This window comes from Dicentrarchus labrax, unplaced genomic scaffold (genome assembly GCF_905237075.1).
Source record: "Dicentrarchus labrax unplaced genomic scaffold, dlabrax2021, whole genome shotgun sequence".
Taxonomy (NCBI): Eukaryota; Metazoa; Chordata; class Actinopteri; family Moronidae; genus Dicentrarchus; species Dicentrarchus labrax.
Genome location: NW_026136712.1, coordinates 16,225,001 through 16,249,477, shown reverse-complemented (window position 1 = coordinate 16,249,477; position 24,477 = coordinate 16,225,001). Strand labels below are relative to the sequence as shown.

The following is a 24,477-nucleotide window of genomic DNA, read 5'->3' as shown; positions in this document are numbered from 1 at the left end:
AAAAGCATCAATGTACGTAATAAAAGCTGCCATATTTTACTGTGGTACCTTATTTGAAAATGTCACACCTTCAGATCCTCATATGTATATACAATCTACACCTACAGCTCACCTGTAACACTAATCATTACCAACATCCAGTACTTCTATCGATGGAATTCTATTCAATGTACATTTTCAATGCTTGTCCATCAAAAAAAAAAAAAAAAAGGTCTTAGTGTTGCAGCAGACGATCATTACTGATTCCTTGTATTTCAATCAGAGCAGCAGCCGACTGCCTAGCTCACCTTGACACTGTATAATCTCTCACAGTGGTAAACCGTAGAGTTTAGCCAGCAAACTGCATTATTCATGAAGGGGATCGTGCTGCCATTATGTAAGTCTGACCGTTAGAGTCCCCTGCAGCCCGACTCAGGCTAGTGGCTGGAGGAAGCTTTAGCAGATTAAAGTCCCCCCTACACTTACCACAGCTGAGGCTGTAATCTGAGTCTCACTTAACGGAACCTAGCAGTCAGATATGCGCGGTCGTGGGATTACAATGATGGCTGGATCCAGATAAATCCTTTAGCACCCTGGGGGAACGTGGAGTACACTGAGAAGGAAAAGATGCGTTTGTGGATGTGTGTACAGAAATCCCAGAAATGACATCAGTCTGTGTCCGCATTACCTTATGCTGATGTTGTAAATTTGGTGCCAGGATCAAAGCAACGATATAAACTAAAACCATAAAAAGGCTCACATCAGTACCCAGGCTCCGATCTCAGCTATAGCAAAGCAAATGATCTTCGGATCAACACTCCCTCCACTGACCCAGCACTCCTCACTGGGAAAAATACTAATGGGCTTCCCTCTCGCTTTATGAATCGCCATAAGAATGCAAATAACAAAAACAACAGTGATGGCAGAGGCAGCAGCCAAGGTGGGCAAGCTAAAAAAAAAAAAAAAAAAAACAGTCTAAATCGGAAGATTTTACTGGGAATAAGGATGAAGTAAGTGAGAAATGTAGGTCGCTTTACCAGGCTGAGCAGTGCTGTGACAGATGCCTGTGCAGGGGTCAGGCCACACCGCAGATACTTAATATGGTTAGAGGGGGACTGTGACAGTCAAAACATGTCAAGATTAAAAGAAGCGTGAAGAGGAAAGAAACGTGAGTGATTTCAGTGTCGATGGAGAAAGAATATATAAGGTAGAAGTAAGTTTAAATCCAGAATTCAGATGATGGCTAGGTTTGCAGCCAGGGCTCACTCAAAATAAACACCAGGTTAAAAACAAAATAATAATAATAATAATAATAATAATAATAATAATATGGGTGCAAAAAAATATAATAACTACTACCTGAACTGTTCAAGTTCATTCATTCTTCTAATTCACATTTCTCCTGCGTTTATTCAGTCACAACAATAACACAGTCGTGTGCTATACTCATTTAGCACGATTAATTTATGCTGATGAATTCTGCAAATGGTTCACAATAAAAAATCCTCCTTAAATTATTACTGCTTGGTGGGCTTTAATGTGACTTATGTGATGATACTGTTTGAGTTTCATTAACAGCAGCAAACAGCAACAGCAATGTAACACAGAAAGCAGTAGAAAAAAGGGAGGCTTTCTACTAAGATACAATAAAATGTATGATAGATTATGCTATTTAACATGTATTATAATAGCAATTGGACGAGGTGGTGTAAATACCTGCATGAGGCAGTTAGCTACTGTTTGAGCTGATTGTGTGACTCTGTTTCTTTGCTGCAGTGTGGAGCTGGACTTCAAGCAGCAGGAGGACAAGCTGCAGCCGCTGATGAAGAGGCTCTGCCCTACAGAGGACGGCCACTTCCCCCCCCTGCCTTACCCCCAGGAGGCCTTCACCTCCACCCCAAAACGCAAGTCCAAAGCTGACTCCAAGAAGCACGCTCGCTGGAAACTTTGGTTCCTGTGAAAAACACAGGACCGCCTCTTCCCCTACTACTGATGCACAGGATTTATGTGCCCATCTGGGCACCCATATTTGTTTGGTTTATCCATTGTCTTCTGTTTTATCACATCTACTTGGCTTTTTGTAGACCTGGTGATCAGTATTAATGGAGAGCTCCACCAATGGATACTGAACCCCTTCCCAGAGATGACAGGATGTGTAATGGGACACAAGTGTGGATTCTATGGAAAATTCAAAATGTCATGCTTACCAAAAATGGATTCAGAGTGATTTTGAACTAATTTCTTCAAACAGGGTGTGAAATTACACCAGGGCGACATATTTGGAGATCAGCAAGGTGAGAAGACGAAATTTGATTTCCTTCTGTCTATTTGCATATATTTTTCTAGCTGACGTCTATGGGGTCCTATTCTATGATAATGGTTCAGTGACTGTCAGATTTCTATTCACCAGTTGGGACTTTGTCTTTCTTCCCAGCCTCCAGGAGAGGTTGACAATTCAACAACGATGCTCTGAGGTCTACATCAACAGCATATCACCGTACTGCAAAGCACAATTAACACTGTTCAGGATACATTTTCTCCAGAATTATTAAAAAGAACTATTTTGAGTATTAACTCACACATGTAGATCACCTACTAACCATGTCAGAGTGAAGACTTTCATAATATCTAAAGAAGAGACCTAAAGGACAAAGAAGATGTTTATTGGAATTCTATGATCCACTTTCTATCCATCGCTAAAATGTCTCCTTGAATCAACTGACTTTGAAGTAAAGAATGAATAAATAACAATTATTTTCTTAATAACATTTGCAAAGCTAGACTTCAATGTACTTTTTTCTATATAAATATATATCTATATACATTCACTTTAAGGTTTAGTGGAATATATTTATTTCAGCTGCTGTGAAGGGGGATGTGCATTTCAAAAACTACAGTGCATAGAAGGTAAATGATTTTTGATTCTTAATTCCTTTTCATACATCAAATTTACTTCTTACACAATACATATGGTCATTGAAACCCAATAATAAGAAAAGAGGGAATCCATACAGTCAAACTTCATCAGTATGACATTATAGAGTGTTCTGGCTGAACACAGAAAAAAAATAAAAGTTTAAAGATTTATTGTTTCAGTCAAGAGTATAATAAATAATGTTGGTTCTTAGCACATGTGAGGTAACAGAAGATAGCTGTGATTGCATTGCTGCAGTATCCTGCATCAGCTACTACAATAGCTACTGAAACCAAGCCAGAAAGGCTTGAAAGAATGTGCCACTTCTGATCACAACCAGGGCTTCTACAGTGCAGGGGGGCAGGCGTCTAGCCTTGCATGCTTTTTACAACCCTCGGATTTTCAGGATATTTTCTAGCTTTTAAAGAAATTTGACAAAAAAATATTTTCCCCCTTTCTTTGAATTAATAGCTTCTGCTCATTGCTTCCCATCTATTCGACTGTAAAGTAAAAACTCATGTAGTGACTCCATACAGGTTTTCAAAGACTATGTACAGCCAAAATAATATTTGCATTAACTATATATAAATATTTGTCGTATAGCATCCAATAGGGCTAATACCATTTTAATGAGTGGGAGAGCAGCCAATATGTATAAGAAAAAACATTACATTACAACGCCTGCAGGGGCATAAAACCGAACCCTCAATGCCAAAAACACTGCCCCAAAAGACAGGAAAAGGGCCAAAGTGGTTTCAAGGGCATAAAAGAAGTATCTTTATCTACTGTCACAACAATACCAAGCAAACTACTTGATATCACTGGTTTGACTTTCACAAGCTCCAACATGCTGCTTTATGTTGGCTACATGTGATTCACACCTCCACTCGTGTACATGCCAGGTTGGTTTCTTTCAGTAGTTATACTGTAGCATCAAGAGAGATAGATGTTTATCTGTACCTTAAAGAAGTGCAATTGATTTATTATGTGCAATACTGTGTATTTTATACTGTTTTTTAAAATAAAAAATAAAGATATTTAATATGCAAAATATGAAAAATAAAAACAGACATCTACAGAGCTCTCAAAGTCTGAAGAAGACTGAGTATCATTTGCGAAGCATAGAGAGTGGCATTACAAGGATGTTACTTTCATCAAGGCGAATTCCAGTTAAAAGGGTCAGATCAACCAAAAGACAAAAAAAAGATATTTGATGACTTCTAATCGTATTTAGCTGTTAGCAGAAGTTTAGATGGATTGTGACATCTGAATTATCCAGAGTCAGGGTCACTGTTTCTGGAAAGAGATGCAGCTTTTTACATTTTAAATGATTTTTTTTTTTTTTCAATGCTGTGAGCACCACAAATGAAATGTTATCCACCTCAATTGCATTGGGATGTCAGCAGAAATCAAATATCTCAAAACCCGTGTGAACAAAACCTAAACTATCTGCATGGCTGCTTCAATGGGGCAAGTGAGGAAATATGTTTTTTGAAATTTGGGGGAACCAACCCCGTGATTTAGGATTTTAGTTAGGCTTAGGCTGAACATTCTGTATGCAAAACAATCAACTCTACAATCAGGACACAAGGCTGAAAATCCACCTAAAATGAGCCCTGCATCTCTTTGATGTAGTAGGGCGGCACAATACGAGAGCAGAATACAACAGAGGGATAAGCAGCAAAGGGCTTCTGGTGCAGGAAGTCAAACTGCCTTAGAACCTGCTTCTGATCCAAAGCTTACACTCACAGCCCCAGTCTTGCCCCAATCATCCCCACTTTAATGCCGTCTATGGGCTTTTTGGCAAGTTTGTCTGTTGGCATGCATATGTGTACCTGTCCGATGTTGGCGTAGACCAGCAATGAGGCGAATCCATGAGGTAGACTGGGGACAAAGCTCTGAGTAAAGGCCCCAGAGATGCAGAGTCACCCTCACACAGATGCATGAAGCTGCAGGAACTAATGTTGCTGGAGGGCAGCACTGCCCTCCCTCCTCTCACCCATAGCAGGGCCATCTCCACAAGCCTTCCCTAGGGTCTAAAACATATTACTAAGGTTACAAAGAAGACACCCAGCGCACCTTCACATCTCGCATTCTTACACCCTATAACCGCAATCCTCCTGCGGTTTGAAGGTGGTGAGCATCACCACATGAGTCCCAGTGGTTTTCACACAGTGTTGACAGCGAGTACACATTTGACATGAGTTGTCGCAGGGTCAATAAACCCAAGAGGATGTTCAGTCAAAATTTCTGCACAGGAGAGGAGAGTAGAGGTGCAGCAAGTGAGTGATAAGTGCATGTTTGAGGCATTATGATGCAGTGCCATATCTCACTATGCTTCTTTTCTGTAAGAGCTCTGCAGCACTCTGGCCAGCAGGAGAAAAAGAGAGGGAGGGAGAGGGGGAGAGAGAGGACAAAAAGAGAGAAGCAAGGAGATGCTAAGAGAAATATTTGGACAGAAACAGACATAAAGACAGATAAAGAGAGGAAGTGATACAGAGAGACAACGATACAAGAGAGGATTCTCATCTGAATAGACGTCACTGAGACAGCTTTATTGCAATATAGTGTATTCGGTCAGTGAGTGCATGCAGCAAAGAAGTAGCTCTGGCCCCTATAGCTGGTCAGCCCCATACTGTCAATCAATAACAGAGTCCTTCCCCTGCAGCTTTCCACTCCACTCCTTCTGCACACTGCAGGAAAGTCATCATGATAACTGAAGCACTGCAACCAACCATCACTGCAACCTGTTGTCAGTTGGTCCTCAAAACTACAGCTATGAAAAGTTCAATAGGTTACAACATTGAGGAAAAGCCAACTGTCTATCAATGTTTCCAATTTATCCTCAGGACTGTTAGGTATACTTTATGATTCATTTTGACATTTAGGTGTTTGCTTATAATGCATAACAAATATGCAAAGGTCAGCATTGCTAACATGACAGACTACGAAAAACACAAAGGTTGGTTTCATTGGTTTGGTTGCAGAAGACTGTAACACACTGACTTTTCCAGCTGCAGCTTCCTATCCATGTGTATCTGCAGGGCTCATCCAGAAGCTCAAACTAGAGTAAATGTAATTCAAGGGCATAAAGGTAGAACTTGGTGATTTCAGCGGGGACAGCCAAAATGTTTCTGCTACTATCCTAATGTAAATGTATTCACAAGGACTCATCTCAACCTGTGTGAGGGTGGACATGAATATAAAGATATCGCCTGCTAGGATGTCCAACGATGCAAATGTGCGGCGAAGCTGTGTCTAAGTTGCTAACAGGCGTAGCACTGCAGTGACAACACACAACAAAATAGACGTCCCCAAGCCGTCACTGTGATCATTCTCATCAACATTCTGTGTCCACCGCCACCAGGAGAGGGGAGAAAGGAAAGAGAAGAGAGAGGGAGAGAGAGAGGCGGGAGACAGAGTAGAACGTTAATGCATAAATCTAAATGTAAGAGGCTGCCACTCAGAAGAACAAGGTCGGTGGTTGGCTGCGGTGCTGTGTGAGCAGTGGCGTGCAATCTGCCTGCAGAGTAGGCAGCAGTACCCAGCGGCAGCAACAACAGTCTTCTGATTATAAAGCTACGACACTTCTAGCAGCCCTAACTGGGTATCAAAGCTGTTAAAAATTCACACCAACCTTATTGATCATTAAATAGTGATTTGGCCTGCTTCAAATGCAGCTTTTGTCCCCCGTAATGTATAATGTACAGCATGTGAGTAAAAGAGCTATAGTGTTTTCAGAAAGACAAAGCCTTGATGTGACCTCTAGTCCCCACTGGGTAAAAGGACACTCTCTCTCACACTGATGCTAAATATTATGCAGGTACTTAGAAATGTCAAGGCAGTCAAGTACAGTGGACGAGCTACCTATAGAGGCGGCAGCTGACAAAAAGCAGGGGTCAGTAGGGACAATAAAAGCAAGCTGTGTATAAGAGAGTGAAGTAAGGTAGAGGGCAGCTGCAGCACATGTATACTAAGTAGATAGTTTCAATAAGGTCCACAGGAGGTCATGGGTAGAGCAGTTTCATTAACCAGAAAGGAAGCTGGTCTGCCTTCGTGCCATTCAGCAGCCACTGCTGGAAGCAGGGAACGCGATTTCACCTACACCACAGGGGGGACGCTGAAATGGATGCACTTAGCATAATATAGCAGAGAGAAGGTCTGCATGTGCTGCCTTCATGGGAGTTGATAGCCTTTTAGACAAAGTGGTAGGTAAGTTCCATATCTGAAATACATGATCAAAAGAACCACGCTGCACTAAAATATAAGAGGGAAAATTGCAGAGTGATATGAGTGTGATCTGCAAAGCCAGCTGGTACAAGGTCTTACATCTTTTTCAAATCCGACTTTCCGAACTCTCTGACAATGAGCCAGGCAGGACGATGCAGATTCTGTACGCCTGGCATAAAAATGAATAGACTGGAGAGCTAGAGAGGGAGAGTTAGTGGGTGTCCTAGACCCCCTCCAGGCAACTGGCTAGGAGTGAGGGAGCAGCAGGGAGGCCTTAGCTTAACTCACAGCTTCATTAGCTTTCGTTATGTAGTGTGATACACGATGGCGATCTGTTACACAACAGAGGGCTATCCATTTACACGATTACCATGGTGGACTGCTGAGATACCTTTAGACAGAGGTGGAAATAAAAAGAAGGAACACCTAGAGAATCTCTGCGATACAAAATCACTTTACTAAGAAAGAAAGAAAACGTGAGAGAGAAAGAGAAGAATGAAGACGAGAGTAAGAGGACACAGGGGACAAAGGATGAGTGCTGTGGACGTATTATAGCACTATGACATAACACATACACTTACAAACACACACGGATGATTAGTGTGTGATAACTCTGGCTACCGTTGGCTTTATTAAATCACTCTCTGCTGGTGTGGCTCAGTGACTGGTAATAACAGCAGATAAGCTTCCATTTAAACAGGCAATGCTGTTTCCTGCTGCTCCACAGATGGAGAGGGTGCTGTGCCTGCACACACACACACGCACACGCACACACACACAAACACAAACACATACACACGATAAATAACCCGAGACAGGAGGAGAAAGGATGCTACACCAACTAGCAACAGTATCAATAAACAGTCAGTATCATATGACTCCCTATTTTCCTATACATACTTGAAGTCCAGAGAAAATGTCTCTCTCATCACTTACCTCTTTTTAAGTGGGCTGTAAAAGTACCTTTAAGTGCCCTCAAAGGAATCTCCACCATAAAACCTGCATGTATTTATTACCGAAGTCTCATTTTCAAAGTCACGTCACAAGCTACATGCAGCTTTAATGAATACAAGCAGGCTGCAAAGAACGAGTCAAAGAATGCAGAAGTTGACATTCATGACTCAAAGAATATAGAAGCTGACATTCATTGCACTCTTTGGACTCATGAAAACGGATCAGACAGACATATAGACAGCTTATCTATGTGCTGACTGATAAGTGCATTAATTGCTACCAAGCTCTAGCTGAGAGAGTGATTGGGGAAAGGATGCTGATGGCAATGGAGGGGGGGATGGGTAGGTACACAGATTAGATTACAGCTCAGAGAATCAGAAATGTTCTAATAAGTAAGGGATCAGCCACACAAACAGGCTAACACACACATAAAAAAAATCATGAAACAGCAAAACAAAAACACACATAGTCTGGCACACAAACAGCTGGCTAGAGAATGATATGAGCTGACCAAAGCCACTCTCAGATTGAGATTGTGTGAAAGCATTCTGCCAAGGTAGACTTTACCTTTAATGATAGCTTTGGAATGGAATTTGAGTTGCAGTGGGCCTGTGGGAGTTAAACTGGCTGTGGCACAGGGGCCACTAAATTGGAGTGTGTGTGTGTGTGTGTGTGTGTGTGTGTGTGTGTGTGTGTGTGTGTGTGTGTGTGTGTGTGTGTGTGTGTGTGTGTAAAAAAAAATACAGATTGAGAGTGAGCTTGTTGTGGGTGTACAGCTAATAGATGCAGAAAATCATTCAAACTCACGATGTGAGGGGAATCACGGCCCATGGAAATGACTGTCCTGTTCACAGTCCTCAGCAGTTTCTCCATGATGATCTGAACGTGCCACTGGGTGGGACCCTGCAACAAATACAGGCACACGTTCAATGCATGCAAAGACTTATTTTGTGAAGAAATTTTTCCACCATTTAGTGTATCCATTTTCATTTTTACAACTTGCTTTTTCACCTTAAGTTCATTTCCTTTTCCATTACCCACAAAGACTATAAACATGGCTGACAGAGGCAGACATTATTTACATGAGTCACACAAGGTTGCATTTACAGCATTACAGGCAGAAGAAAAGAGGAGAGGAAGGTTTTACCACTGGTTGCAAAACTCTTTTTGCTGCACTACACTCTGTGCTATTGAGGTTACTTCGCATTTTAAAATGTGTGGCACCATCTGTTTTACAACAGATTTTGAGAGTTGAATATCAGTGCAAACTGAGTCTAGACAGAACCCTAAAAGCTAAATTCTGAGAGGCTGTTGGTGATTCAGATGGACATTTAAGCTCTTCATATACATTTGACCAGTCACAAATCATTACAAAGAAGAATCCATAACCATCCAACATGGGCCAAAAAAATCTTCTAAAAAGCAATTATTCTGGCAATGTTAGATAAAGTGGTCATCCTTTAATTTTAAGAATTACATGTAGTGATAGGTCACCACAAATGAACTGCTTGTTTCTTTGTTCATGGCTCAACTTTCTACCGAATGTCACTGAAATCTGTCCATGGGTTTTGAGACATCATTTAAAGTAAAAAAAACAAAGTGGTAAAAAGTGCTTCCTGCTTATTGTGACATTACAAAACAAAGAATCTGTTTGTTTTTATCAATAGATATGAAAAACATTAATACTGCTCCTCAAAAACTTGATACTCTGAAGACACTTTGAGGATGTTTTCTTTTGAGAGACCTGACAAAGACGACTGATGCAGCCAAAGTGATGTATACATTGCGAATCTGAGCTTTTGGAGGGGGAACACACCCATGGGGCAGTTGTATCGTTGTCATCAGTGAAGTAAGTGGGCCGATTTTGCTTGGAGTGAGTTTGAGTGAGTTTGCGTGAGCACAGGGCTGTTTCTTTCTGTCTCTACCTGCCTGTGGGGGGGAATCTTCTAAGCAGGCCGAGCTCTGCAGCGTCAACCTAAACTTTCAATAATTTACAGAGCTCTTTCTGTGATTGAAGACCTTGTGCACGCGAGTCTGTGCACATTCACACAATCACAGACGAGCGCTTGGAGAATAAACTATCAGAGGAGGAAGTTACAGATATTGCCTTCCAATGCAGTAAGTGTGACACACATCTTTTGTAAAAACTGCATAATTCCCTCGCTTTTTTCTTTCTTTTTTCTTTTTAGAGAAAAGTCCCAGCCTTTTTCTACACAAAACTAGCACACAAAGAAAAATCCACCTTTTTCAATTTAATCTATCTACTTAAAGGGAAAATACAGAATTAGATACTTGTTTCTAACAAGGTGTAATTTGTATGATAACTGAGAAATTCAAGTGGACAGAGGTATCCACAGTGGGTTTCTTTCCAATCCTATTTCTTTCCTTATCAATGTGTGAATGTAAATATATCAAAGTGTGCAGCGCAGGTACAAAAGAGAGAGCAAAGCAGGGAGAGGTAGCAGCAAAAGGAGAGACAGAGAGAGAAGGAGTGCGAAAGGCAGTGCAAGTGGGAGAGGTGGATAATCCCAAGCAGAGTGGAGTGTGGGAGGCCAGGCCGTAGTGATCAATGGCGAGGGGAGTCTGAGAGGGCCTGAGGGAGGACATCGGGAGTCTGGGCATGGAAGAGGATGAAACACACTTGTGAAGCGGTGGAGTGTTATCATGTGAGGTGTGAGGCTACTGCCTGAGTGTGGGGGATGTGGACTCCAGTGAAAAATTAATTTCAGTAACTAAACAAGTAGATGATTAATCCAGTAGTTGATCTACAAAAAGTAAACAAGTTGGAAAATTAATTGTTTTATTGTAAATGGTCATTTATCAAGGAAAACAATTTCTGCTTCTCCAGTGAGAATGTTGCTGCTTTTTTTTCTTCTGTTATTGTAAATTGAATGCTTTGGGTGTTTGGACTGTTTGTCAGACAAAACAAGCAATCTGAAGACGTCACGTTGGGCTCTGGGAACTTGTAATGGAAAATGATGGTTATTTTCAGCCAATTTATACACTATACAACAATTACATGACCAAAAAAAAAACAATTAGCTTTGACTGGCGAGATAACTGGCTCTGTGATGGACTTCATATAGGCCACATTTCTATAAGGTACTCTGGCTCTAAAACACCAGAAGGTAAAGCCCATCACCATGTTCTTAGAGCACATTCATGGTGTTGAAGATGGCCTCTAGCCACCCTGACAAATGAATTACTGAGCACAGCCAACTCCACAGGTTAGTAAATTAACAGTGCAATAAAATGTGCTCCTATTAGGGCATGCAGGCCAATAAAATAAATTAAGAACAGCACACTGATTAGTAGCAATTCAGTAAAATAACCACAGTCGAAGTGTGTTTCTTCCTCAAGGAGGGACTCGTGGATTCCCTTGTTATGCTCCTGTTCCCAGAGGGAAACAAAAGTACATAAAGCTTGAGAGTTATGTTCCTCACCACATCCTTCCTGTAGAGCACCTCCAGGATGTCACTAAGCAGCTGGCAGCATGCCTTTGGCTCCTCCCGCTTCTCCAGGTGGAATTTCAGCTGGTCTGTCATCAGCGGCAGGAGGATCTCACGACAATCTGCGGGGACAGCGCAAAATACACACACTAACAATGGTGCTCAACACACGGAGCAGATGATGGATCGCAGAAGGCAGAACGGCATATGCTCTTAACAGGCTCTCGATGAAGACGCAGGAAGCTTGTTAATGGCTTCCTCACAGCTCGGAGGATTCAATTAAAACAATACACAGAATGAGTTTATTAATTAAACTGAATGTGGCCCAAAACCCCCTGGAATAGTTAGAGTACAACGGCACGGCTGTCAGAAGAAGAGCCAATCAGAGCCATAAAGATTTTCAGAGCCAACCAATCAAAAACCTCCCTTGGAAAAAATTACCAAACCACCTAGGGATCTGACACCTTGGCTAATTGTATAAAAAAAAATAATAAATCGGCATTAAATTGATTCCTCTCCAATATTGTTCCTTAATCAAAGCACCTAACCTCCTCCTGTCCCAGTGGGTCAGTGGTAGTTATACTGTTGTCAATGTCAAACCTAGTAATTTAAGCATGGATATGTTTTAAAAATGTACAGATGACAAATTGTTACATACTTTAGGTCCCCTTTGCCCTTAAAATACTTTCTTGCCAGCTCTGTCAAAGTAACAGTTATAATTAAAATTCTACACAACATGCTACCTAACCCAACCAAAAGAGTTTGTCTGATGTTGACGGTAACATCAAAAAGTACATTTCCATATGCAGAGGGTAGAGAATTTGGTTGGCAATTGGACATGGAGGACAGCAGAGATAAGCCGGAAAGTATTCTCATGGAGGCAGTTTGCCACAAAATTATCATATTTTTTATTAAACTTTCTGATTCCAATCTTAGTGGCATTTGTGTATATGTGTGTGTGGCTCATATTTAAAGCCTGGGGACAAATACTGGAGTTAGGTTGGTTCAATTTGAAAGATGGGAAGTATCAGTTAGGGGTTAAGTGAGTATTTTAGAGATTTTGGGAGAAAAAAAGCAATCACATAATTGTTTCCTGTTCACTTTAAAAAACTGATAACCCCTCTGAAAGAAAGGAAAAGAAGAAAAAATCATGTTTAAAATAAAACACCTCTCAATGTCCTCATGCAGTCCACTGACAGTCTTTCCCACAAATACAAAGTATTATAGTAATGTTATATTAAAAGAAAAAAAACAAGAAAAAAAGAGCAGTGCAATCAGTTAAAACAACACCAATCACAGAGGCTACAGGGACAACAGCACCCTTCAAATAACCATCTTCATAATAACAAGGTGCAAAGACACCCCTACTCTAAATGGCAATGGATTTCGGTTCACAATCAATACAATCAATCGGCTTCGCAGATAATTTTACAGCTATAATAAGCCCATCAACTGGGACAAAATAAAAATGTAACTTCATTCCTCATCAAAACACACTCAACCAAACAGAAGCTTTGCCAATTGTCAATACTGCTCAAGGCCAGATGATAAACAGCAGGATGTAACGTATGATGAATAGCATGAACTGCGGTGACCTCTTCAATAACAATACCCAGAGGTATTGAACATGAATCCAATCAGACTTTCTCACATTGTCTGGCCCCTTTCTAAAGGAAGGACAAGTAAAAATGAGCACCATGGAGTGATTTCATGAAGATATGTGAAGAAAGAAAAAGTTTAGGCTTTCCTCCCAACAGGCACATACACAGAGAGAACAGCATCTTTGACTGAGGGGAATGTCTTCATGTCTTCAGAAGTTGTTTCCATTTCCTGCCAGTATTACAAAATTAACCATTACTCAGAGCTCCACATAGAGACCATGATGAGGCTCTGTAATATAACGGTAATGAATGCATTACGTAGTAATTAGAAATTTAACAAATAAAGACTCCCGGAGAATTTGAAATTTCATTTTTAATGACTCAGGCATTGATTAGTTCCTCAATTACATGATGATTCTCTTCTAGCAATCTAGGAAATCCCTCATAGCTGCTGGACTCCTTTTGAATTACTTTTAATAATCCTAATGTAAAAATAATTACATGGAAGCTCTTTCTTGAAGATAGTATATCAACTAAATATGGGGTCTAAATGATAAATCATTATTTTGCAATTATGTTATAAAATGACACTGATGAACACACTAAGTAGCTGCATCAGTGTGATTTTGTGTAAGAATATTCAAAAAGACACTCAAGAGGCATCAAGAACAGGGAGGGTTTAATGCTCATTAAGTGCCATAAAAGAATTTATCCTTTGATGAGCATGAAAATGTAGCATTTTTGCATGTCAATTTTTGTAATTTTTTGGCTCAAGGGTGGTGCAATAGAAAAGGTAACATTGTGACCGAAAATACATGAGGCTTATCCTCTAAGGATCATTAAATTGCTCACTAAATCTCACAGTAATCCACCTATTACATTTTTATCACACATTACATACAAAAGCAAATAGGTGGCACAAGATGAAAGGTTTTTGACACCTAAATAAAAAAGGGTTCAATCTTTGGGGATTTTGGCTCAACAAATCTCATGGCAATGTTTTCTGCATATTTGAGGTGTTTTATGTAAAAATGTTGACAATCTGGCCTGAGTGTGGTGCTGCAGGACAGGGCAGGAGGTCATAAAAATCAAGAACATTTATCCTCTGATGACCATGGACCATATCCATAATTTCTCCCAATATCCCTTCAGGAGTCCCGTTGATGAAAGCTCAAAGGATCTTTCACTTTGGACCAAAGGATTAGAGCTCTCGACTCGTGGTGTAGTGGCTCCATCCAAACATGCTTTTTTTTTTTTTTTTTTTTTAAATCAGTGCCAATTTCCTGTCATTTTACAGAGAGCATGGACAGATACTTTAGATACTAAAGATGTGAAAAAGCTCCACAAATCATTCATGAATATCATCCAATTTTTAATGGCAGTATTGTAGACAGGCTGCTCTACAGTACAGCTATTATTCAAATAAATCTTTCACTGGTAAACACCTGAAAAGAAACGTTATGGCTGTTAAGAGTTTGCCTTGCCACGTGTTAGTTAGCCTTGACACAAAGTGACAACCATGTCTGCACTGAAATATTTTTGGTGCTGTGGAATACAGCACCAAGCTGATTCAGCTTAAAGCGAAAATGTGTGTTTTCATGTACACGTGTGTATGTGCTTAGTAATCTTCCAGAGCCTGAGCACAAAAGCAAATCTCCTATCTGAGGGCGTCTAACATTGTGTGGAGTTTTTAATACCTTGTTTTACAGGGGTCCAATCCTCATCCCCTTTTGCGCCTACACCAAACTCGAAATACACAGAAACGGTAACACACACACACACACACACACACACAAATGCATAAATGGACATGCAAGTATACATACACATTCACACACACGCACATGCACACTAGTAGCAGGGTTGGAGCGGGACAAGCAGACTGGAACTATCAAGCTAGGCCATGAGCGCTTTCCTCAAACTTCGAGCGCAAACAGATTTTAGACGCTACAGTGATTTTCCCCTTTAACACAGACCAGGAGAGCAGCTGACATATTTGTTCTCTTCCAATGAGCCCATTTGCACATGATTTATGCACCCGTCCTGCTCTCTCCTTTTATACCGTCAACAGTGAAGGTGACACAGCCTTGAAATAAATTTAAAAAAGAAACAAAAAACTTCCCTCTTTTTTGACTTCATTACGTTTTCTTCTGCAGCGGGGAATTGCGTATGCAGTACCAATCAAACCCAACACACAGCATTTCAATTTTCATCGTATAGATGAAACCCATGGAGAAATGGATGTCATCTTATTGTCTGAAGTTGTCATTTTGAACAGAACTAAGCCCATCGGGGAGTGAAAAATACTAATTTGAGACATGCTTTTACTCAGAAACAGTTAATATGTGAATCACTGTGCATTGCAGCCTACAGGAAAGAAAGCACTTCCCTCAGTGAACACATTCAATGCATACTGATGAGTGTGTGGAGACAACTCCATGTTGAGCATGTAGGTAGATGCGTCTTGTTGCATTCATTTGTTCAAAGTATTCCAGTACATTTCACTTTGGGATTGGCTGGCAAAAGAACCTTTCAGGGACCACCTGGGGATCAGGATGCATCTAACAATGAGCTCCTTGGAAATACGCACTTACTACAGCTGATTAGGCCACCTTAAAAATTGCCTCGCTAACTCATTTGCTCACCGCAGTGGTCATTGTCCATGATAAAAACATCTCCAAAGTGGAGCTCAGCTTGATACTGATGTGGAAAGGACAGTTTTACTTGGCAATTAAGCCTTCTCCATCACTTACTTTGCACAGTTTTACAACAACACACTGACCTCACTCCAGCGCGTTGAGCTGTTGTGAGAACTGAGCAGTGGGATAGGCTATATCTACATCACAGCAACAAGTCCTCCTGCTGATCAGAAAGCCATTCACAAGCATCAGGGAGGCTCGCCTTTCCACAATTACACAGACAGATCAATAGTAATGACCAGAGGACCACGCACTGAGCACCTTCAATAGTTACTCACTAAACTGGCCAAAACACCAATTGGACAATTTTATGTTGCAAAAGTATGAAAGGACTGGATCATTAATTTGTAGACATTTACACTGTTATGTTCAATATCCGACATTATTCAATAGGACAAACATGCCATTACACCTCGTCCAAGTTCCATTTCATCATTTGATTTCTGTACATTCATGCAGAACTCAACATCTGCTGATGACGGAGGCAGAGAGCAGCCGTGCAAGTGGATAATTTTGTTGTTCACTTCCTTTACATTAGTCCACTGCTTTGAGGCATGTCCTGTTCCTGCTAGCCACATTAAATCACTCTTGCTTTTTTACTTGGTTAGGAACTTTGCATTTAATTTACTTCCACGGGACAGTATGCATGTGAGCGTGTTTGTCTCTAACCTAACACGGCCTCAGAGGACCACTGCCTCTAGCAAAATGCTTGGCCTTCGACCGTCACTGGAGCAGGGCCCTGTCTGCAGGGTGCCGCAGGCTAGCCTGGCTGAAGGGACTGGAGGTGCAGGTTCTCATTAACCATCTCTAAATCCCTACATCCCTACATCCCTGCCCTTCATATCTGACATCACTATACCATGGCCAAGATATTATATAGTATGGTGCCCAAGTATATATAAAAGTGTTGCATTGCAGTGCTGTTGGGGTGAGACAAGGAAAGGGAAACAAGAAAAGAAATGACCTGATAAAAACAGGAAAAAGGATTAAATACTGAAACAAAGACAAAAGGAGGGGCTGAGACTTAAAGACTGGGAAGATGGGAATACTGATATTCTGAAGTTGAGGTGATTTTAGCAGTGGGGATGCTTAACTGTCTTAGATAACAAGAGGGATTTCCACTGCACCTCACCAATGACCTTTACTGTGGGCTCACACAGGGCTGCCTAGGGGAGGCAGCTGGTGTGTGTGATTGCCTATATTACTGCACTGTGAGAGAAGGTGCATGCACTGAAGAACTGTGAGTACAGTTTGTGTGTGTGTGTGTGTGTGTGTGTGTTCTCACCGTGATGAGTAAAGAGATCGCTGTGGACAATGTCAATCAGACAGTCTAGCTTCTGTTTCACCAGGCGACCCAGAGGAACCTTTAGGATGAACTCGGTGAACAGCTTGCTGCAGAGACAGAAGGAGGACAATGAAGACAAAAGGTCAAACTGATCAGGCATCTTGGGCTGGTTGACTGCTTCCCATCACGAGCAATCATCCACAACGCAATTAAAAAAGGTCCCGCACACCCACACGGGTACTTTTCAGATATTCTGGCAAGGGTTGGACGTAGCATGAGACAACCGACCCAGAGGAACTGACCTAAGATGAACTCTGAGAACAGCTTCTCAGATAGATTTTGCTAGCTCTGGTTCCATCACAGGATATCCGTCCATGTTGCAAATCAATGACAAAGACATTATTGATTTACTGAATTTTTAAAACATTTATGTGATGAAGTACCTTCGTTTGTCAGGTATCTAATATTTAACCAAAACCTGTTTTTAAAAATCCATAAAAAAGGTTTCCTGACTAAATCCAGAGAACGCAACACAGTATATCACAATATACATACATACTTTTATAAAATGATACATAACTTGAGCTTGAAGGTTACCTTGCAAATGGTAAATGGAGGAAAAAAATCTCAGCATCACTTACTGGAAATTTTCTAAAGCTTTCAGCCGTATCGCGTGGCCTTTATCAGCACATGGAGTTCACTCAATTCATCACCCAACCAACATTCCATACTTAGATCGTGTGATAACAATTGAATCCTGGGCATAGTCCATCTGCAGATGAAAGCCACGAGAAATGCCACACAATATCCAGTAAATAGACCTTGTGCTAAGATTTTTTTGTCAAACTAATTATAACTTGATTAAAGATTTGATCCGTATGGTCCAGTTCTGGTTAATTAGACTTTTTTTTAAGGATGAAGCTGGGCTGAGCCACGTAAGACGTTTGCTAAGGTATCCAAACTTCATACAATTAACATTATAAAAGTCTATATGCCCAACAAGTTCAGTAAAACTGACAGTTGAGTCAGAGAAATGTCAATCAAGCACAGTCTGTACACCCATACAGTTCTGAGAAGAGTCTACTCGGCTCGAATAAATGTGGGTGTGGGTGTGTGTGACCTCCACCTCCATTGGCTTCACTAGACTTTAAATGTTGCTTGTCTGTTTAACAAAGCGGTTGTCCTGAAGGATACCTAGTTCGACACAACCTTGTATGTCAATGCACACTATTCAACTAAATATTTCTGTACTGATGATTCATTTTCCAACCAAACTATGAGCATTCAACAGTTCAGAGCCTGAGAGACAAATCCGCATTCATGCACACACATAAAGCTGACAGTTTTTTCCTCAATGAGGATCGCGGATGCTCGTTATGCTGGCAAGCTGAGGCTCAAGGAGGAGAGAAAAGGTTCTGGCAGGGGATGAAACACCAACACCCCCAAGGCTTCAATTTAGTCGCCTCCAGCTCAGCCACTCAGTCAGGTTCATTTGAGTTTGAAACTCTTCCACGGGGACGTAGATTTACAGTACCCCGGTTCAGTGCAATAGCAGTAAAAACTCCTTTGTTCTACACATTTAATTTTGAATTTTATAGACTGTGTGTGTTTTATTTTGTTCTGTATATTGCATGTACAGGAAAGATTTTTTGTTTGTGTACTTCATTTGTGTCTGGTTTTTTATCTTGTGTCCCTGACAGAAAGTCAAGTTTCCCCATTTGGGATTATAAAACGGCTGAACTGAACTGAAGGTTTGCGCTAACAGCTAACAGCTGATGCCACAGTTGCTCAGGCAGGAAAAGGAGCCAGACCTGTGATTAATGGATAAGTGAATGGGTTCGTAAGCTTTCAGAATTAGAGTTGAAATCAAAAGCTTTTCTCATGTTCTCTCTTAAGAGCGTGTAGCATTGCACTCATTATGTTGTCTAACCTTATTGTTACTCAAGTGAAAATCAACCTTTCGACCAGGTAACTTCAACATAAATACTTCTTATCAAATCGGGTCCGCAGCCTAATTTACGGGTCCTTGTAACCAAAAAGATTGAGAGCCAGTGTAGTACAGGAGGTGAGTATCAGTCAATTATCTTTAAAATCCAAAAATGTAAAAAGGTTCCTGGTTAAATTTTTTTGATGCGCCTTATCATGAATGACACAATCAGGAATGAACACTTTGAACATTTTGATTCGATTGAAATTAACCTGATTCAGTGTCATACAGAGAAGGACAGTCTGGTGGATTAAATTGAGAAGAAATTCAGAGAGCTGAACAGAGAAATGGTGCATTGTGGACAGAATAGATGGGCTGAAAGACTGAAAGTCCTCCACCTTTGACAAAAGACCCTCCCTCCCACACTTCACTGAGGCTGTGACAGTGGTGGAGTGGAGGCCAGAGGCAGGGATTGGTGATCCTGTGTGGCCCAGAATCTGCTGTGGAAATGGCAGCTGCCCAGGTGCTGGATGTGGGCAAATGGCAGGGGCTCCTTGCTGAGTGCTTGCAAATGAAGAGGCAAAGCGCATTTCCATGTCTTGAAAATACCCACATGTAGTAGCACTACTTGTGCCAGTCTTTGAGCTGCCAGAAAAATAGATCCCAGTGTCTCCCTTGTGTTTCAGATGGTAAAATATTTGTTTTGAAATAATGTGCAACAATACAGTTTCCCCTGAGAAAATTGATTAAACTGAGGTGGCCAGATACTGTCAGCATCTTGTCTCATCTTTTTTGAGTAATTTAGTAACTAGATGGTGGAAAAAAACAGCCTCAACCCTTGCTGTGTGAAGTAGTACTTAAAATACAGTTTTTGATCCAACAGGTAAAGCTTTTGACTGATGATGACATCATTTTAAGATTATGTGACCGAGATAGACCCAAGAAAGAGCAGTTTACCCATAAACATTAGACTCGTCAAAAGCAACCTGCTGATTTTCCAAACGTGTCCTGTGTCCTTCCTATTGATGAAACTGTCTGTGTACAGGACACATATTTCATCATGAGATAATCAGGACAAAATGTATGTTTTGAAATACTAATTTCCAACTGGAAAGCTTTTTTCACATAGTAGTAAATATTTTGTTGCATAAATGAGGCCATTCTATTTTGTTTTTGTGCTGTGTCCTTTCAGCATAACAGATTAAAGACATTCAAATGGGACAGAAAATCAAGGGCACACCCATGAGGCATTTGTCACAAATGTAATGTCCTTTCAGTTCTCAAAAACAGTTTTGGCCCCCAAAAATACATGGGAAGTTTTGGTTCTAAAGGTTAAAAGGGGTCTTGAAATGTACAGTCCATTCACTTCTACAAGGAAAAGTAATTCAGATGATAAGAATGGATTATCATGTGTTCTGTTCCGTTTTATTCAACATTATTATAAATATATAATTTATTGCCACAGGAACATCCGCATGTGATACTTCAAAAGTCATTTATTATTAAGACAAGCATTAAGCTATAGCAGATGACATTCACACTAGACAACATTAACTGAAATGGACACTTGAGTGGAGCAGTCAGTGGGTTTCCAAGGCAACCTGGGCATGTTTAACCAGTGCCCATCACAGTACAGCTACTGAATGCTGAATACAAAACAGCCAGAGGTAGAGAGGCAGACAAAAGGGTAATTGGTGCTTCTAAGTCTTTACATCCCATCAGTTTGTTAGGCATACATCTAAACATGAAATTTTAATTCAAACGGATTCTTCAAAAAACAAACAAAAGCAAGATTTCTCCTTTCATTCTGCAGCAAAAGGACCTTTAAGTCCAATATGAACAATTTTTAAACATTTGCTTTAATGAGCTGCTGTGGTCCTCTTCAGCAGTATACTATTTGAGAAACTCACAGAAAGACGCAAATTACCGTCAGGTCTCACCAAAAACTAAAAAAAGTGCATAAATTGCTAAGAGAGCTGTAGCATCATCTGGGATGACAAGTTCTCCATTGAATATATTTCCCCCAAATTATAATTGTGTTCTGCAGATGTCAGTAGTCGAGCTTCCATCCAAATGTATTGCAAATTTTATATAAAATGGCAAAAGAAAATGTCAATCAATGCTCGTTTCTATCTATTACCATTATGATGTGATTATTAGGAGTTGGTTCATTGGGATAAGCAGTAGGTGGCGACAATTATCCAGTCGGAAAACCAGAAGATTAAAAGTGCGCCAGTCTAAACTCAATCGGTGAAACAAATGCAGAAAACGGGATGGAAATATGACATTTCTGTTTGTTTGATATATGTGAGGAAGGTTACATCAGATATGTGTGGGGCAAACATGGATGTATTATAGAGCCATGGGAGCGATGAGGGGACTGTTGGGTCAGTCATGCAAATTAAATGTTCACTGCGTCAGAACATATATGGAAAACCACTTCAAACGAGCATAAAAACCTTTTGAAATCTTGAAGTTTCCATCAATGCGATACTTCAAACTGAGCATAACACGACATTGATGGAATCAAGACTAATAACAATAGAGCATACAAATAAGCAATAGATCATATAAAATTACCTTAGTTCCTTTGGATCGAAGACCAGCTTGACATCATTGACAATGGTGGGAACGTACTTCAGTGCAGCACCCTTGACAAGGAAAGTAAAAATTAACCATCAGCAGGTTATTTTCAGCTCCATGTTAATTCGTTCAGTCATTGATTGATAGGGGCAGATTAGGCAGGGGATGGTCATAATACTTGTAATGAATAAACTGGGACCAATGGAAGAGATCTCCGTAATGAAATCTTGATAGATACAGCCACATGCAATCTACATTTGCCCATCGATATGATAATAAAGTCATCAAGTGTGTGCACCCAGTGGCTGATTACAGAGCCGTCCATAATAATGGAAATGATTAACTGAGCTGACACTTCCCTCTCCAACTGACTGCAGCTAAATACCGACCAAGGTGGGTTGGGGTGTTTATACAGCATCTGTGCAAATTAGCAGCAGTGCCTGTCTGTCTTATACGGGTTGATTAGCTGTACAGATGTAGTGCACTGGGCGTCACCTGCTACAATCTACTGTTTGTTATTGTGCATGATTTATTTCTGAAAGGTCATTAGCAATGTTCAAATGAGGTTGTTAAGAGAGAAAATACTTTGTTCAGTAAATGTAATGATGAAAGAAGACAACAATCCCACATACAGAAAATATTTCTGAATATCTGCAAATAGTCGTGACCTCCAAATAAAATCCTGCTTTAATCTACCCTAATCTCAGTAGATGTTTTTAGAGCTTTAATATGCCTAACTCAACACCTTCGGTCTCTGCAGACAGAGAGAGCTGGGGAAACTAAAACCTGGATTTCAAAGGTCCTGCTTCAGTTGGCTTCTGTTTACTCCTTGAAGAAGCCGTTTTTACAGAATGTCTTTTTTACTTTGTTCTTTGTTCTAGCAACAACTAAACTCCCACCTGTTGTGCGGGGATGTGTTCTGTGAAGTGTCATTCCAAGTCTCAGTGGAGTTACGTCTCCTGCATCTGCTGCTACATGTGCCTCACAGTCACCAGAAGAATTTGGGTTTGTGTGTGTGTGTGTTTAGTTTTGTAAGTTTTAGCCTGTATGTGTGTCGATCTGTCCAGATGTTCATCAGGATTCTGACTTGAGGTATGTTGGGACTGCTCATTAGCTTCCACCTGTCACAGTGCTTTCACAAGGGCGGACTTGGGAAGAAACCAGGATTCTTCGCTTTCATGCCCGTTCCTCAAGATCAGTTTTTAATTTACTGACAGTAAGGCTAATATCTCACCCAATTACACAGCAACTGACTCCTAATTGACTCCTGAGCTTCTCCTATGGTTGAGCGTGCACATGGATCTACTGTAGGTGTGCCAAGGTGCATGTAAACTGTGATTATGTTATCTCTAAAAGCATAGATGTGTGTGTGTGTGTGTGTGTGTGTGTGTGTGTGTGTGTGTGTGCGTGTGCGTGTGCGTGTGCGTCTTCGAGTGTAGCTGCACAAAATAACAAAAAATATATATGCGCCTGTGTGTTTCAGATCTGGAGTGTTCGGGATCAAGGACAGTGAAATGAAAACACAATGGAGAAAGCTTAAAGGCGGAAGGGGCAAAGCACTGAAATAAATACCTTAAGGAGCAGCTAAAAAGCAGAAGGCCAGAGGAGCCCCAGACCACAGGACAGTCAAGGTCAAAGTGACACAGAGAGAAGACAAACATACATACATATAGAAAGTACAAGACAAGAGAAACCAACACAGAACAAACATACATAATACGTGGATGCAAGAAAAATCTGAAAGGATAGGGCTGCACAAAAAGCCTTGGCTGACTGATAACACCTTATAAACACCCAATAAATAACAAACACAATATGTCATCTTGACCAGCATTAAAAATTCAATCTGCACTACCTGAGAAAATATAATATCATTTTTGAAACCGACAGTGCCAATGCAAAATGAACTTTTTCTCTTTTATGTTTAAAAAATTGACCAAAACCAAGACTGGAAACAGCTACCCTGGCTCTATTCTGGCACTGGTACATTTAAAAAAATCCATCTACATGCAACTCTAAAGCTCACAAACACATATATAATTTGTGCTGGACTACTTGGCTGGGAGCAGAAACAATCCGTAATGCTCCAATAAACAAGATATAATATAAATATAATATAACATTGGACAGATCTACGCTACTTCTTTCCCGCAGCTTCCGGGCTTTATGCCAAGGTAAGCTAACTCCCTCGTGCTGTAGCTTCATATGTATTGTACAGACATGAGAGTGGTATCAATCTTCTCATTTAAACATGGGCAAGGAAGTGAGTAAGCTAATTTCTCAAAATGTTCAACTATTCCTTTCGGTACCTTTATAAGATGCCCTCTAATATAAATCATTTTACATGCAGCCCTAACAAGGTCAAACTGACAAGTGAGAGTAAAGATCACAAAGATCTGCACAAAGACACATGACAAAGGTGAAGAAAACAAATACTGCAGGACATAGAGACTATCAATGAACAGAAGGAACCGTATGTTAATGTTTACTAAGCTTCATCTAACAAGACACATGGATCTCCAATTACAGAGCATGTCATCCAAGAAAATCACAGCAGATTTATTTACTATTCACACAGCAGCAGTTATTTACTATTCACAAAGCAGCGGAAACTTGGCATGGGGTTTGAGCGATAGCATGCAGTTGGATGTGTTGGTGTGATTGTCAACCTACCTTCACCATGCCAGTGTTCTCTGAATTACTGTTCATCATGTCATTAAAGGATGTGAAAAGGTTCCTCAAGGACTCCATGAAGTCGGCCTCTCCTTTGTTCTCATAGAGCCTGGGAGGAGATGAAGTGGAGAATTACATTGGCAGATGATCACAAGGCTGTTGTTTGTTTCATCCCTGTGTAAA

At 40.6% G+C, this 24,477-nt stretch overlaps 2 protein-coding genes across 7 annotated transcripts in view; one reads left to right on the top strand and one right to left on the bottom strand.

The window, feature by feature from the left end:
* Positions 1-3,974, top strand: part of LOC127373143 (inhibitory synaptic factor 2A) — a 30,178-nt gene extending 26,204 nt beyond the window's left edge. For 2 of the 3 annotated variants that reach the window (XM_051417286.1, XM_051417287.1), the window contains one exon: positions 1,756-3,974. In XM_051417286.1, coding sequence (XP_051273246.1) covers positions 1,756-1,939 — 184 coding nt within the window. In that variant the 3' untranslated portion in view covers positions 1,940-3,974. The remainder of the gene's footprint in view (positions 1-1,755) is intronic. The other variant, XR_007886885.1, reaches the window with a different exon arrangement.
* The window catches only part of dock1 (dedicator of cytokinesis 1), a 176,579-nt gene that overhangs the window by 95,482 nt on the left and 56,620 nt on the right, over positions 1-24,477 (bottom strand). For all 4 annotated transcript variants that reach the window (XM_051417283.1, XM_051417285.1, XM_051417282.1 and 1 more), the window contains exons 23-27: positions 24,295-24,403; positions 21,619-21,689; positions 17,112-17,218; positions 11,521-11,648; positions 8,885-8,980 (exon numbers count right to left, since the gene is read on the bottom strand). In XM_051417283.1, the coding sequence (XP_051273243.1) occupies positions 8,885-8,980; positions 11,521-11,648; positions 17,112-17,218; positions 21,619-21,689; positions 24,295-24,403 (511 nt within the window). The remainder of the gene's footprint in view (positions 1-8,884; positions 8,981-11,520; positions 11,649-17,111; positions 17,219-21,618; positions 21,690-24,294; positions 24,404-24,477) is intronic.